Source organism: Muntiacus reevesi, chromosome 13, assembly GCF_963930625.1.
Source record: "Muntiacus reevesi chromosome 13, mMunRee1.1, whole genome shotgun sequence".
In the NCBI taxonomy this organism is placed as follows: domain Eukaryota; kingdom Metazoa; phylum Chordata; class Mammalia; order Artiodactyla; family Cervidae; genus Muntiacus; species Muntiacus reevesi.
In genome coordinates, this window is record NC_089261.1 from 789827 (window position 1) to 803751 (window position 13925).

General features: G+C 66.2%; 2 protein-coding genes across 2 annotated transcripts; one reads left to right on the plus strand and one right to left on the minus strand.

Annotated features, from left to right (window-relative positions):
- The first annotated feature begins 706 nt into the window (after window positions 1–706).
- SLC7A4 (solute carrier family 7 member 4) lies at window positions 707–4156 on the plus strand. The gene is made up of 5 exons (XM_065904419.1): window positions 707–728; window positions 1496–2524; window positions 2942–3576; window positions 3770–3878; window positions 3993–4156. Exons 2-5 carry the CDS (start codon window positions 1543–1545, stop codon window positions 4154–4156), a joined length of 1890 nt encoding a protein of 629 aa, XP_065760491.1. The 5' UTR covers window positions 707–728; window positions 1496–1542.
- Window positions 4157–5151: 995 nt separating this feature from the next.
- P2RX6 (purinergic receptor P2X 6) lies at window positions 5152–13851 on the minus strand. Its single transcript, XM_065904216.1, is given in 13 exon segments — window positions 5152–6191; window positions 6193–6249; window positions 6330–6407; window positions 6537–6602; window positions 6719–6812; window positions 8016–8125; window positions 8208–8349; window positions 8455–8535; window positions 8608–8701; window positions 8840–8915; window positions 11079–11150; window positions 12737–12887; window positions 13499–13851. Coding segments are annotated over 13 exon segments (1269 nt in total). The 5' UTR covers window positions 13633–13851; the 3' UTR covers window positions 5152–6077.
- Window positions 13852–13925: the final 74 nt, after the last annotated feature.

Sequence of the window (13925 nt, forward strand, 5' to 3'; positions counted from 1 at the left end):
CTGGCTAAGGCAATGTCCCACGTGGTATCAGGTTGCCGGGAGCCCACCATCCCGTCAGGAGCCCACTGAGCCAGACAGACTGCAGGGGCCCCTGAAACCCTGATTCCACAAGCCACATAGGAGCCTGAAAATGAGTACTGGAGGAAGTGGCTACCTGTTTTGGCTTGGCTTTGCTCGGATGGATCGTCACCATTCTTCCACAAAGGAGTGAACAATGTCACACTGATGTTTTCACTTTCAAAGAAATGGGAGGGGCAGGACAAAGACCCCCCTCCAACCCAGAAACAAACACGCCTGTCACTTGATGGGACGCGGGACTGGCCATGGTGTGGGCACTCAGGACGTTGCGCCTCTCACTGACATCACCAGTGGGGGGCTGCCCTGGGATCCCCCAGGGTCCCCCTGGCATGACACAGGTGCCCCTCGGCTAGGAGTGGCTGCCGTTGGCATCTGAGGGGCCTGGGGGCGCTGGGTGCTGGTGGTGCCTGGCAGACTGCTTGCTCCTTTGGGACGCTCTGCAGCCAGAGGCTCAGAACAGCCAGCCGGGCCTCCTGTCAACTCACAGGCCCTCTCGGCTGTGTATGTAGTGGCTGCCCGCCGCCCCCCGCTGGCCACTCAGCCAGCCCTGCAGCCTCGGCTCAGCAGGGCCAGCCTGACTCCGGAGGTCCCAGAGCCCCAGCGTTGGGGGTGGCGGGATCAAGGAGGGAGTCTGCTCCAGCGGGATGCAGGTGGGCTCCACACCCGCTCAGGGGCACCCCGCTCGCCTTGGCCTGGGCTTCCTCGTCTGGGAACCAGGCCCAGGGATGGGGCGCCCCTGGAGCCAGGGTGAGGGAGGGGAGGGCGGCCGGCTGTGTGTCATCGAGGTGCAGCCAGGCTGGCTCAGGCGCCCGGGGGGTGGGGGCGGGCTCTGCGCACAGAAGGACGGCACCGCGGGCGGGGCGCCAGAGTGGCGCTGCGGCGGCGGCAGCAGGTGGGTGGCAGGGGGCACGGGTTCGGGCAGGGAGGAGGCGAAGGCTCGGGTACCTGAGGATGGGGCAGTGAGGCAGCAGGGATGTCGCCAGGGGCGGCGGCGGCAAGTCAGGGGCAGGGGCGCAGCCAGGAGCCTGGGATCCCCGTTCCTTCCTTCGGGCCGCTGCGTGGCTCCTCCGGCCTGTGGGGCGGGGGAGGGGGACCCGGATGACGCCCAGCGCCTGTTCCGGGTGCTGGAGGCCTGGCCCAGCTCCCGGGAAGCCTCGGGTTTCCACCTGGCTCTGGGCTCCCAGTCTGGCTCCCTGGGGCTGCCTCTCTGCGCCCTCGAGCCCACCCTCCCCCCTCCCACAACACGCCCGGGTTCAGCTCCGCTAGGTTCCCTGCCCTGCCCTGGAGGCAGAAGGCTCTCCCGCCCACCCGCAGCCTAGCCCAGCCCTCTGGCAGCCCACTGTTAAGGGCACTTGGGACCCAGGGTGTGATCGCTCGGCAGGCGGGGCAGCCCGTCACTCCTCTCTGGCCCTGGTAGGTGCCTGCAGCTGGCTCGGGGCTCCGCTCTGCTCCTCTCTGCCCACCATGGCCCCGGGACGGCCCTGCGCTGCCGGCCTGGTGCGCTTCTGCCAGAGGCTGAAGCGGCAGAAGCCGCTGGAGGACAGCAGCGTGGAGACGTCGCTGCGGCGCTGCCTGTCCACGCTGGACCTGACCCTGCTGGGGGTGGGCTCCATGGTGGGCTCCGGCCTCTACGTGCTCACGGGCACCGTGGCCAAGGAGACCACCGGCCCCGCCGTGATCGTGTCCTTCGCCGTGGCCGCCGTGGCCTCCCTGATGGCGGCCCTGTGCTACGCGGAGTTCGGGGCCCGCGTGCCGCGCACGGGCTCTGCCTACCTGTTCACCTACGTGTCCGTGGGCGAGCTGTGGGCCTTCCTCATCGGCTGGAACCTCGTGCTCGAGTACGTCATCGCCGGTGCCGCCGTGGCCCGCGCCTGGAGCGGCTACCTGGACGCCATGTTCGACCACCGTATCCAGAACTTCACCGAGGCCCACCTGGGCGTCTGGCAGGTGCCCTTTCTGGCCAGAAGTCCAGACTGGCTGGCTGCCGGCATCATCCTTCTGGCCTCCGCCTTCGTCTCCTGCGGGGCCCGCGTCTCTTCCTGGCTCAACCACACCCTATCGGCCGTCAGCATGCTCGTCATCCTCTTCATTGTCGTCCTGGGCTTCATCCTCGCCCGGCCCAGCAACTGGGGTGAGGGGGAGGGCGGCTTTGCACCCTTCGGCTTCTCCGGCATCATGTCTGGCACGGCGACCTGCTTCTACGCCTTTGTGGGCTTCGATGTCATTGCCGCCTCCAGCGAGGAGGCCCGGGACCCGAAGCGCGCCGTGCCCCTGGCCGTCGCCCTGTCGCTCGGGCTGGCGGCCGCCGCGTACATCCTGGTCTCCACCGTGCTCACCCTCATGACCCCCTGGCACAGCCTGAACCCTAACTCTGCGCTCGCTGACGCCTTCTACCAGCGGGGCTACGGCTGGGCCGGCTACCTCGTGGCGACTGGCTCCATCTGTGGTGAGTGGGGTCCTGCCCTGGTCTCCCGGGGCTGGTTGAGGCGGGACACACATCTCTGTCTGGGCTTCAGTTTTACCAGCTGCAACCCAGGGAGGTGCTGATTATTAGACTCCACCCAGGCTTGTGGGCAGGGACCTGCTGGCCCCCTTATGAGGGGGATGTTGGCCTGGGCACGTGCTTCCTCTTCACAGGGACTCAACCCTCACGAGATTGCCGCCCCTGCCCCCGGCCCACAACCTAGGCTGAGGTGTCCCATTCCTGGGCTGGAGGAGGGGTGACCGCCCTGCACCTTGCAAGCACTCAGCCTCACTCCGAGAACCCAGATAAACTCAGGCACAGGCTCCCAGGGGCCCCTGCCACAGCCTCTGGGGTGCCTGCCTGCTGGGCGCGCTGACCAGCCCTCACCCTCTGCCGCAGCCATGACCACCAGCCAGATCAACGGCCTCTTCTGCCTGCCACGCATCATCTATGCCATGGCCGTCGATGGGCTCTTCTTCAAGGCGTTTGCCTACGTGCACCCCCGGACGCAGGTGCCTCTGCTGGGCATCCTGGTCTTCGGGGCCCTCACGGCTCTGGTGACGCTGCTGCTGGACCTCGAAGCCCTGGTGCAGTTCCTGTCCATCGGCACGCTGCTGGCCTACACCTTTGTGGCCATCAGCGTGCTCGTGTTGCGATTCCAGGCAGCCTCTCAGTCCAGCTCGCCCAGCCTGGCCGGCTCCGGCCCGAAGGCCGTGGAGTACAACTCCTTCTCTGACCACCTGGAGCTGGTGGGCACGGGGCAGGGCCCCCAGCCAGGGTGGCTGCGGCCAGCCCTGAGGCCCTACCTGGGCTTCCTAGACAGGGCCAGCCCCGGCGCGGCCGCGCGCTGGGCCATCTGCGGGCTGGTGGTCTCCGCGTTCACCCTGGGCTGCGGGCTGATGCTGGGGAACTCCGTCCTGCACCTCCCGCCCTGGGCCTACCTCCTGCTGCTGCTGTGCGGCGGTGTCGCGTTTCTGCTCAGTCTCCTCGTTCTGGGGGCCCACCAGCAGCAGCGCCTGAAGGACACCTTCCAGGTAACCCCCCGCCGCCCCCGTACCTGCCGTCAGCCCACCACCCCGCGTCCTCCGCCGGGCATGTCCCCGTGTCTGCAGGTGGGCCCCAGGCTCCACAGTCTCCAGAGGCAGAAACAGGCTCGGAGGCCTGCAGAAGCGGGCCCTGGGCCGGCGGGCCCCTGCAGCCAGCCCAGCCCTGCCCTTGCCCCCCCAGATGCCCCTGGTGCCCCTGATTCCAGCCCTGAGCATCGTCCTCAACTTCTGCCTGATGCTGAAACTGAGCTACCTGACCTGGGTGCGCTTCACCATCTGGCTGCTGATGGGTGAGTCGGGGGCTGGGCTGGGGCACCCGGGGCCTGCTTTCGGGGGCGGGGGGGAGTGGTCAGGCGGGTGAGCAGGGCTGGGGCCTGCTGCTCACGCTCGCACCGCCCTGGCAGGACTCTTGGTGTATTTTGGCTATGGCATCTGGCACAGCAAGGAGAACTGGCGGGAGCCGCCGGGGCTGGTCACTGCCCACTACGTGGCTTTCCCCGACGGCAGGCCGGAGGAGACGGCGCAGGACCCAGGTCGGGCGCCGGCCCAGGGCCCTGGCAGTCCGTGAGAGCTGCCCACCCTCCATCCAGGGCAGCTTGGCAGGCTTGCAGGCCTGCCATCTTGACGGGGGGCCCCGGGACCTGCAGACTCTAGTTCAGGGGTCGTTGCTGCACACTGCTGTTGGAGTGGGCATGGCCAACTCTGGGGCGGTGGGCTCTGCGACCCCTTCCAGCTTCTGGGCGAGTGGGGAAGACGCCCTGTGTCGGTGACCCACAATAGGAACCGTTCAACCAGCCGTGTGGCCGTGTCACGTCCGTGGATCTTGAGGCACCGGGTCCTCCCCGGCTCCCGGGAAGGGCTCGCTCGATTGTCAGGGTGGAGCAGGGGTGCTGGGGTTCCGCACGGGGGAGGTGCCGGCTCCGGACAGCCCTGGGCTGAGCACACTCAGGCCAGCGCCCTCTGCCCCTCTGAGGATGCCACAGCCCCCCCCCACGCCAGCACAGAGGGGCAGAGTCAGGCTTCCCTCCCCTGGGGGACGGGCCCGACGTAGGTGCCCGGGCCCCGGGAAGGCCGCCTAGAAGGGCAGAGGAGTTCCGGGGTGTCCTTGTCTCCCTGGCTCCCCGGGAGCGTGGCGTGTGCCTGAGGTCCCCCTGGGGGGCAGAGGCACGCCCGCGTGAGCACACGCGCCTCGGGCACGTACCCATGGGTGCGGCATGTGCAGACTGAGGCCCCAGGCCTCCAGGCTCAGACCCTGGTGCCTCCCAGACTGGGCACCCGAGTGCCAGAATCCGCCCCAAGTGCCCTCCGGCTCTCCCCCCACCTCTGGTCCTTGGGAAGGGCCCAGGCCCAGCCCGCACGGCCCGCCGGTCTCCTGGGCGATGCTGAGCCCCCGCAGACACCACCTGCCCCGACCCTGCCTGTAAGGAGCACGCGGGAAGCTGTGGCTTCGGCAGGCTTTACTCCCCGACCTTGCAGCCGTCCATCAGCGTTGTCTGGGCCCACGCATGGGCTCACACCCCTCACCCTGACCCTGAGGACGTCCCCCACCCCCCGCCCCCTGGGACACTGCTCTGGGGATCAAGAGGCGGCTCGAACCCAGCCTGAGCCCGGCGCTGGCCCTCCACAGCTGGCCCGCATCACTGCCCTGGCCGCGGGCAGCACGCCTGGTCGCCGGACCCCGTGAGAAAGAGCCCCAGGCCTCCCACGCGGGCACCCCCCGAACCTCTGCCAGGAGGAGTCCAGCAGGCGGGACCCATACCCAGACCCCATGAAGACTGTACACCAGACCCTGGCCAGACTGCCGTGGCCTCTGGGGCTTGTCTGGGACATTTCTTCCAGCCTTGGGGCTCCACTCCCGGAGGACAGCCTCCAGAGAACCGCTGCTGCAGGCTGGCCCCGGGGGTGACCCTGGGCAGCGGAGAATTCCTCTCCCACCACTCCTCCCCACCCGCACAGTTCCAGGGGATGGGCTGGGTGTCTCCAGGGGGCTTAGCCCATCACCGGAGAAGCTTGTCCTTGGTCTTCTGTCAGTCCCAGCCCCCCAGAGCCTGAGGGCTGCCACGGGGAAGGGCTGGGCCGTCTGCCTGGCCCAGTCTGAATTCCAGGAGAGGATCCCAGCAGCGGATCCCAGCAGCAGAGACACTCTGCCTCAGACCCTGGGGCTCTGAGATGGGGGCTCAAAATGGGGGTGCTGACCAAGGAGAGGGCTGGGGTCTGTACAGCCAGAGGAGGGGCTGTGCGGACCACTAGTGCGGGGGCCGCGCTGGGCATCCTGGTGAAGAGCTAGAGAGGGTTTTCCGCACAGACGCAGCTGGAGCCCCGGGACGGCACCCTGCCGCAGGTCTCTGCAGAGGTGGCTCTGGGCCACTCCCCGCCCCGGGAGGAATCGTCCTTCCACCCTGTCCTAGTCCTGGGGGCTCCGTCCACGAGGGTCCCAAGGCGAGGCCCCCGCCTTCCCAGCCCCAGCCCCCACCAGCAGGGAGCAGGCCTCAGGAACGGGCCGTCCAGTGGGGCCACGGCCTCGGTGTCCAGCTCCCGGAAGCAGCCGTGGCCGTCAGGACAGGCGCCGGACCCCCTCTAAGGCCCCTGGACAGCCGGGCGCGGATGTGCGGGTGCCAGCTCCGTCTGCTCGGGGCGGGCGGTCCTCTTTGGAGCCTTTGCCTGAGGACGATGGCAGAGGGTCGGGGCTCGGGCTGAGGCCCCAGACAGGCAGCGCCCAGGCCCCGGCGCGCACAGCATACCTCCTCGTACTTGGTCCTCCAGTAGAAGTGCGCTTCTCCATCCACGTACAGAAGCAGCAGGTCACACAGGAAGGTGATCTGGGGGCAGCAGGGCTGAGCTGTGCCCCGGGCCCACCCCCCAGGCCTCCCCCAACCAGACCTGACATCAGGGGCCAGCCAACCGTCGGGCGGGCCAGGTGCGTGCTTGCCCACCCTCGCCGCACTCACCACGCCCAGCCAGGCTGCTCCCGTGCCCAGAGAGATAAGCGTGGGGATGAGCCCGAACTTCCCTGCCTGAGAGACGGGGTGAGCCCTGAGCCGTGCCTGTCCCCACCCCCCGGCACCCCACCAGCCCGCCCGCACCCGCCCAGTGACGTGACCGTCGCCCCCACCCCCGCCTGCCCACCTACCCGCCCTGTGACCAGGATGTCGAAACGGATCCCGTAGAGCTTGAGCAGGCTGCGGGCCTCCACACCCGGGCTCTGCCACCAATGAGTGGCTGTCCTGGGGGCAGAAGAGAGGCTGTGGCCTGTTCGGCCCGCTCCCAGCCTCCATCCCACTCACCTGCTGACCCCACAAACCCCCATCCCTGCTCAGTGTCCCAAGAGGCTGCCGAGGACATGGGGACAATGCAAGCTGGGATCCATCTCTCAGGAGCTCCTTGCCTGCCCAGGGGATGGGGCAGAAGGGTCCCTAAACAGACACCAATGGGGGAGCTGGGCGCAGGCCCAGGGCTCTGGGGTCCAGAGGGGGACCTCACTCTCCCCTGGGAACCAGAAAAGGCTTTCTACAGGGGCTCTCGGGTTGGTTTTCCAGAGGCTGAGAAGCAGTTCTACAAAAAGCATAGGCAGGGGGGTGGGGGTGGTCAGGGCAGCCAGGCCAGGTGAGGCCCAGGTAGCAGTCAAGGCTGTCGCCTCCAGACCTGGGGGCTGTGTGAGCCTGTGAGCATGTGCTCGTGTGTGTGTGTTTGTGTATACATGCGTGTGCTCATGTGTTAGCATGTGTTCGTGTGTGCTCATGCGTGTGTGCATGTGATCTGTGTGCGAGCGTGTACATGTGCTCGTGTGTGCGTGTGCATGTGTGAGCATGTGCATGCATGTGTGTGTAAACACATGATGAGGTGACATGAGGTGGCAGGACAGGATCCCCGGGGGTGGGGTGGGTTCTGCTTGGGGGACTCAGACGTGACAATAAGTTCAGTGCAAGTTCCTTGACCACACCTTGGATTAGAAAATAGAAAGTTTTCGGACTATTGTTGACACAGTTCAGGAAACTCAAGTCATTAGATTCTTTTTCTCAAAGGCGACATGGGTGTTCAAGGTACTAATCTTTGAACTCTTCTATAGACTTTGGAACTTTTAAAAATAAAATCTAAAGGAAAAAGTAAAATAAGAAGACCCCTGTGTGATGGAGGGAGTGCTGGAGGCAGGACTGGGGGAGGGGCGAGGGTCCCAGCGGCAGAGGGGGTGCAGAGTGGAGGCTGGATGGAGCCTGTGCTGGGGGCCCTGGCACCCGCCCCCACAGCTGGCATCCAGGGCTCTGGGGGGACCGTCCGGGGGGGGGGCTGGGGAGGAGGGGCGGGGGTCCCAGCGGCAGAGGGGGTGCAGAGTGGAGGCTGGATGGAGCCTGTGCTGGGGGCCCTGGCACCCGCCCCCACAGCGGGCATCCAGGGCTCTGGGGGCAGGTGGTGGGGGTAAGGGGCCGCACCTGAAGTTGTAGCTCCGCTCCTGCAGCTGGAAGGAGTACTGGGGCCGGCAGTCAGCGCCCCCGCCGTCTAGGTCACAGTCCCAGCGGACGTGGACGCCCACGGCCCCGCCCTGCACACAGCGCGCACTGCCCCAGCGGCTCTCAGGCCCTCCCGGGCCACCAGGGACCGCTTCCCGCCCACCAGGGACCCACCAGCAGTGCCAGATCCTCAAAGACCCCTCCGGCTGCAGCCACGAGGTCCCCGATGCGGAACACGGGGCAGGCGGGGCTGGAGCGGGGGTCATAGCGGCAGAGCTTGAAGTAGGTGGAGTCCTGGGTGTCCAGGGCATTGGACCTGAGGGGGTGGGCGGCAGTCAGGACGGACAGGGGGCAGGAGGGTCTTCGGTCTGCCAGCCCCCCACCACCCCACCGCACCCCACCGCACCCCATGCCTGCTTACTTGGAGAAGTTAAATTTGCTGAAGGTGACGGTGTTTTTGATGAACAGGGTGAAGTTCTCAGCCTGGAGCAGCAGGGGCTTCCTGCGGGGTGGAGAGGGGTCGTGAGAGGCAGGCTCCGTGGTCGGGGGGCGGGGCGGGGCCTGGGGGGCTTACACGGGCGCAGCACCGCTCTCCACTGGACACCAGCCCCGGATCTCGCAGGTCCTGTGGGTCCCATTGAACACTACGCACTGGCCCGTCTTCATGCCTTGAAAACACGGGACAAACCCCAGGCCCTCGAATCTCCCTGGGGCCTGGGCAGGGGTGGGGGGAGGGCGGCTGACAGGAAGGAGAGACACAGACCACCCAGGGTCCCCTGGAGGCCCTGGAAGGTGGGCCCGCTTACCGTGGCTGTGCGTCCCCGTCTCCCCCTCGGGGCAGTCCTGGTCGGCCCAGCAGTTAGCCAGCGGGATGGACGGGTGCTGGGGGAGGAGAGCAGACCGCCAAGGGCCTGGAGGGGCCTCCCTGGGGGAGCCTGGCCCGCACAGGGGGACACGCCCCTTCCTGCCTTAGCCCCTCCGGGTTCTCTGAGTCTGGGGGCACCCGAGAGAGCTGGAGGCTGCAGATAAATACGCAGCGGGCAGCCGCAGCGGGAGACGGGTGCAGGCGGAGTTCCAAGGCTGGGCAAGACTCCTGACCCGCTCCTCCTGAGGGGATGGGAGTGACGCGGCCAGGCCCAGTGGCTCTGGTCCAGTTCAGACGACGGAGCAGGGGAGGTGCTGGGCGGCGGGGAGGCTGAGGGCGTGCCGGGTGGGGCCGCTGGGCACGGACCGTGGGCGAGCCCCGGTGGGACGGCCCGGGAGCACACAGGCTCGCCCCATCCCGCTTGTTCTCCTGTAAGACGGGGCCGTGGCTGCCTGCAGGCGGGGACGGAGTTCTGGGGGTCAGCCAGCAGGGGAGGCTCCAGGCGCCAGAGGGAGACCCAGTCTCGCAGACGCGGCTTTGCGCTTCTGTCCTGGCTGGTCCTGGACGCCGTTGCCCAGGGCACCTAGCTCAGGGCAGCGTGGGGAACACTGGTGGTCAGAGGCCTCTGGGCCCAACGAGCTGAGCCGACGGAGGACAGCGCGGGGCCACCTGCCCGGCCTCAGGGTCCCCACCTCTGTCCCACGTCTGCCCCTCCTCTCCGCCTGGCTGGGCCACCGTGGGCACCCCCAGGCCCCGTCCTCCTCCTTCCGGCTTCCCGAATGGCCCCTTCCAAGACACCGAAGATGGAGCACTCCTCCCCTGAGCCCCCCGCACTCCCATGCTCCTGTGATCAAGCCCAGCTCCTCCGCAGGGCCCTTGGGACCGCCACCCCTACTCCGCCCCCACCGAGCAGCAGGTGACTCCCGAGAGGCCTCACCCGACATGGGGGCCTTTGCCCACGCAGTCCCCTCTGCCTGGACAGCCTGAAGACCCCCGTAGAGCCTGGGGCCCAGCGGGAAGCCCTGCCTGAGCCCCCAGCGCTGGCAGAGGCCCTCCCGGGGACTCCCAGCTGCAGCCTCTGCGCCACCCCAGGACCTGCCTTGGTGGCCGGGCTGTCTGCCCCGGAGTTCCTTGGCGTGTGCAGGTGGGGCTCTGCAGGCCCCGGGGGAGGCACTGCGGGTTTCTGAAGCCTGTGGCACCATCAGAGCACAGCGTGTGTGCTGGGAGGACCAGCCCACCAGGATCCCCAGAGGAGCAGCTCTGAGGAAGGCGGCGGTCAGATCTGATGCCTTACAGCCCGGCCCCCGCCGTTTCACAGGAAGTGTCCGTAGCCAGGACATGGAACAAAGAGGAATCCCAGGGATTCCAGAAAAGACAGAACCACAGCCCCAGCAACACTTCAGGACAGTCCACACACTGAACCAAGACCAGACGTGAGCGTTTGCAAAGGCCAGGACATCGTGTTTGCCAAGGGAAGGTGGGCCCACTGCGCACATGGGCACCCAGCAACAGAGACGGGACCGCCCAGCAGGGCTGGGGCAGCTGACCGCACCCTTTCTCTCCAGCCAGCCAGTGATTACGCTTTAGCCTCGATGAAAGAAAAGTGTCACCACAGAGGTAGGCTTCCAAGGCAGTGTCCTGGGTCAGGACTCTTCAAGCAAAACCCACAGCCAGGAAACTGAACCCTTAAACACGGTTAAGATGGTAATTTTGATGTTACGTGTATGTTATCACAATTTGAAAAAACTCGGATAAAAAGTCCGCAGCTGGGGAGAAGGGTCAGCGGGCTCTGTGGCAGAGGCTGGACCCTGGGACACCCTCAGGCGAGGAGGAACGGTGCGGCTTCTGGGGACGGCGAGGTTTTCTAGATGGCGGGGACCACAGCTGCAGGGCAAAGGACGCAGAGGTCGTGGGCGACCCTGAGCTTGGCACGGGCAGCAGGTGCTGTTTGCTCACAGAAACGGAAGCTGCCCCCGGGGAACATTAATAGAGGCTGTGTCTAGGAAAGGGCGGTGGTCTTCCAGCTTGCCTCTGGCTGTCAGAGTCCACCTGAGGCCTGTTACCTTGACAACCTCCAAAATTCCCCTGAGGCGGGACCAGGATGAGGAAGGGTCCGGACGCTTCGCGGGGACAGACTCTGGAACTAGGGACCTTGGGCAGAAGCCCTCGGGCAGTCTTACCTCTGGGCACCTGCCCTGGACTTGTTCTGACGTCACAAGGAAGTTGGTCACCAAGAAGAACACGTTCTCTCCCTGGAAGAGAAGCGTCAGGGTGGGTCTCTGCTCCCTGTCCCCCACCAGGAGAGGCCAGAAGCTGGCAGCTCGGCTCGTGCAGGGAGGGGGCCCTGGATCCATCAAGTCATCAGCCCTGAGCCCCAGGGAAACGCCTCCAGTGTGGCAAGCCCGGCTGCTGCATGGGGACCCAGCAGAAGGCCTCCGTCAGCCCGACCCAGGGACGGCGCGGGCGGCCGTGAGAGCTGTTAGGAAGTGGAACGAACAGGAGGGAGGGGCAGGGGGTGTCCAGTGGACCCGACGTGGACGGGGGGACGTCACTGGAGGACGAGAGGCCACGCTGGGGGCGGGAGGTGATTTCCCGTCTGATGAGGCGGGCCTGCCCCTGGGAGGCAGCTGTGCTCGGGCGGAGGCCGCCAGGGTTAGAAACTGGGCGTCAGCAGGACAGCGGAGGAGACTGAGGGGCGGACAACCTGGGTGACGGGAGGCGGGGCAGGAGACACGGCGTGGTGGGGGGCGGAGGAGGAGCGGCCCCCCGTGCCCCCACCCCACCCCCAAGCTCACGTGTTGAGCTCCGACACGCCTGTCCTTTCCAGACGCAGACTTTTTGGTTTTTTCTTTTCTATAATGTTTTTTAAAAATTATTTTTAAACTTGCGGCCCACGGGATCTTCACTGCGGTGTGGGAATCTACAGTCGCGGCAGGCAGGACCTAGTTCTCCAACCAGGGATGACATCTGGGCCCCTGCTTCGGGAAGGCGGAGTCTTAACCCCTAGACCAGCAGGGAGGTCCCTCCATCGTGGTTTATTACAGGATACTGAATAGAGTTTGCTGTGCTATGCGGCAGAAGCTTACTGCTTATCCATTCTGTAACAGTTCGCATCTACTGATCACAAGCTCCAGTCCTTCCCTCCCTCACCACCGCCCCCAGCTCAGCAGGCGCAAGTCTGCGGCCTTCAGCTGTGACTCTGCGCGTAGATACGTTCACTTAGAATGTATCACATTAGATGTGATTAGATGTGACACTTAGAATGTGTCACATTCTAGGCTCCACAAGTAAGTGAGATCGTCTGTCCCTGTCTGAGCGTCTCCAGGCCCATCCGCGTAGCTGCGGACAGCATTACTTCATTCTTTCTCTGGCTGAGGAGCGTTCCCCTGGGGGGCCTCCCAGGAGCACTAGCCGTAAAGAACCTGCTGCCAATGTGGGAGATATGAGAGACAAGGATTCGATCCCTGGGTTGGGACGATCCCCTGGAAGAGGAAATGGCATCCCATTGCAGTGTTCTTGCCTAGAGAATCCCATGGACAGAGGAGCCCGGTGGGCTACAGGCCACGGGGTCGCCCAGAGCAGGACGAGGCTGAGCGGCCGAGCAGGCAGAGGCGGCATTCCGCGGTGCACACACACCGCGTGTCCTCCACCCGTTCCGGATGCAGGCTTGCAGAACGCGTCCCTCTGGCCGGGCTTCCTGACCATCTCCTCCTCCACGGGAAGGCCACTGCTCTGCGAGGCCCCTCCAGGGCCGGCGCCCTGTCACCCCTGCGCACGCTCACGGTGGGAGGGGGCGGTCAGAGGGGGCAGCAGCCAGCAGCAGCTCCGGGTCACCCACCTGTGGTGGCTTCACGAAGTCAGCCACGTCCCACAGCCGGTTCCCCAGCTCCTCAATCTGGGTCACGGAGACCCCCTTGAGCTTGGTGATGACAGAGACCTGGGGGTCCGGGTCCTGCTCCTGGTAGCCTTTTTTGGCGAGGAGGGCCCACCTGGGGAGGACAGACGGGCAGCGTGGTGCGTCCCCAGCCCTCTCCCCCACGGCCTCCTGGCTCCCAGCCCGGGGCTCAGGGGCCCCACCTGGTCTTCCGCACCAAACTCCTTGGCTAGGCCGGAGCTCCGGCCACACGTCAGAGAGCCAGGGCCCTTGTTGTGCGCCCATGGGCTTGGGGACGCCCACCATCACCTCCTTCACCAGCCAACACCCTCCCCTGCCCTATCTAGATCCGGCTTCCTCCTCAAAGACGCCCCCAACCCAGCTTGAACTGGTGGTCTCTCCTGGGGTCCTCAGTGCTCCAGCTCTCACGAGTGTCAGGGACCGCCTCCTGCCCGGCCAAGGGCCCCCGGTGTGGGGAGGGGGTCCATCCTGCTGTGCACCGGCGTCCAGCACAGGGCTGGGAAGAAGGCCCAGGAAAGGATGCAGGGAGGCACCTGAGCACGGGACTTGCTCTGACACCCCCAGCCTCTAGACAGATGGAGAGCCTTCCTTCTCCCCACCTCCTGCCCTGCCCACCAACCAGCAGCCCAGACCCTGAAGACTGTTTTTCGCCCTCAGCCCCGCCGCGACCCCTCTAGCCAGCACACCCGGGAGCTGTTCTCTTACCCCACCACATAGACCACGACCGCCAGCTGCAGCAGCCTCTGCAGGGCGCCCACCCGCCAGTTCCGGGTCATCACATACTTCTCCGTTTTGTAATCCAGAAGCCCCCAGCCCACCCCGGCGCCTGGGGAGCCCATGTTCCCAGCTCCTGCTGGCGGCCAGGCTGCGTGAGTCAGCACGGCAGCTGCAGCCACAGCTGAACGGGGAGCTGAAGCAGGCGCCAAGCAGGGCCAAGCCAGAAGCTATTAAAGGGACACTCGGGCAGGACTCAGCCTCCACCCCCCAGCCCCTGGGCTCAGGCCCAGCCTCCCGGCTTCCCAGGGCCTCCCATCCACCGCAGACTCTGCCGGCTGGGCCCCCGGCACTACGGGAGGAACGGTCTCCGGCCGCGCCTCTAACCTGTCACCTCTGGGGGTGATGACAGGTGGGA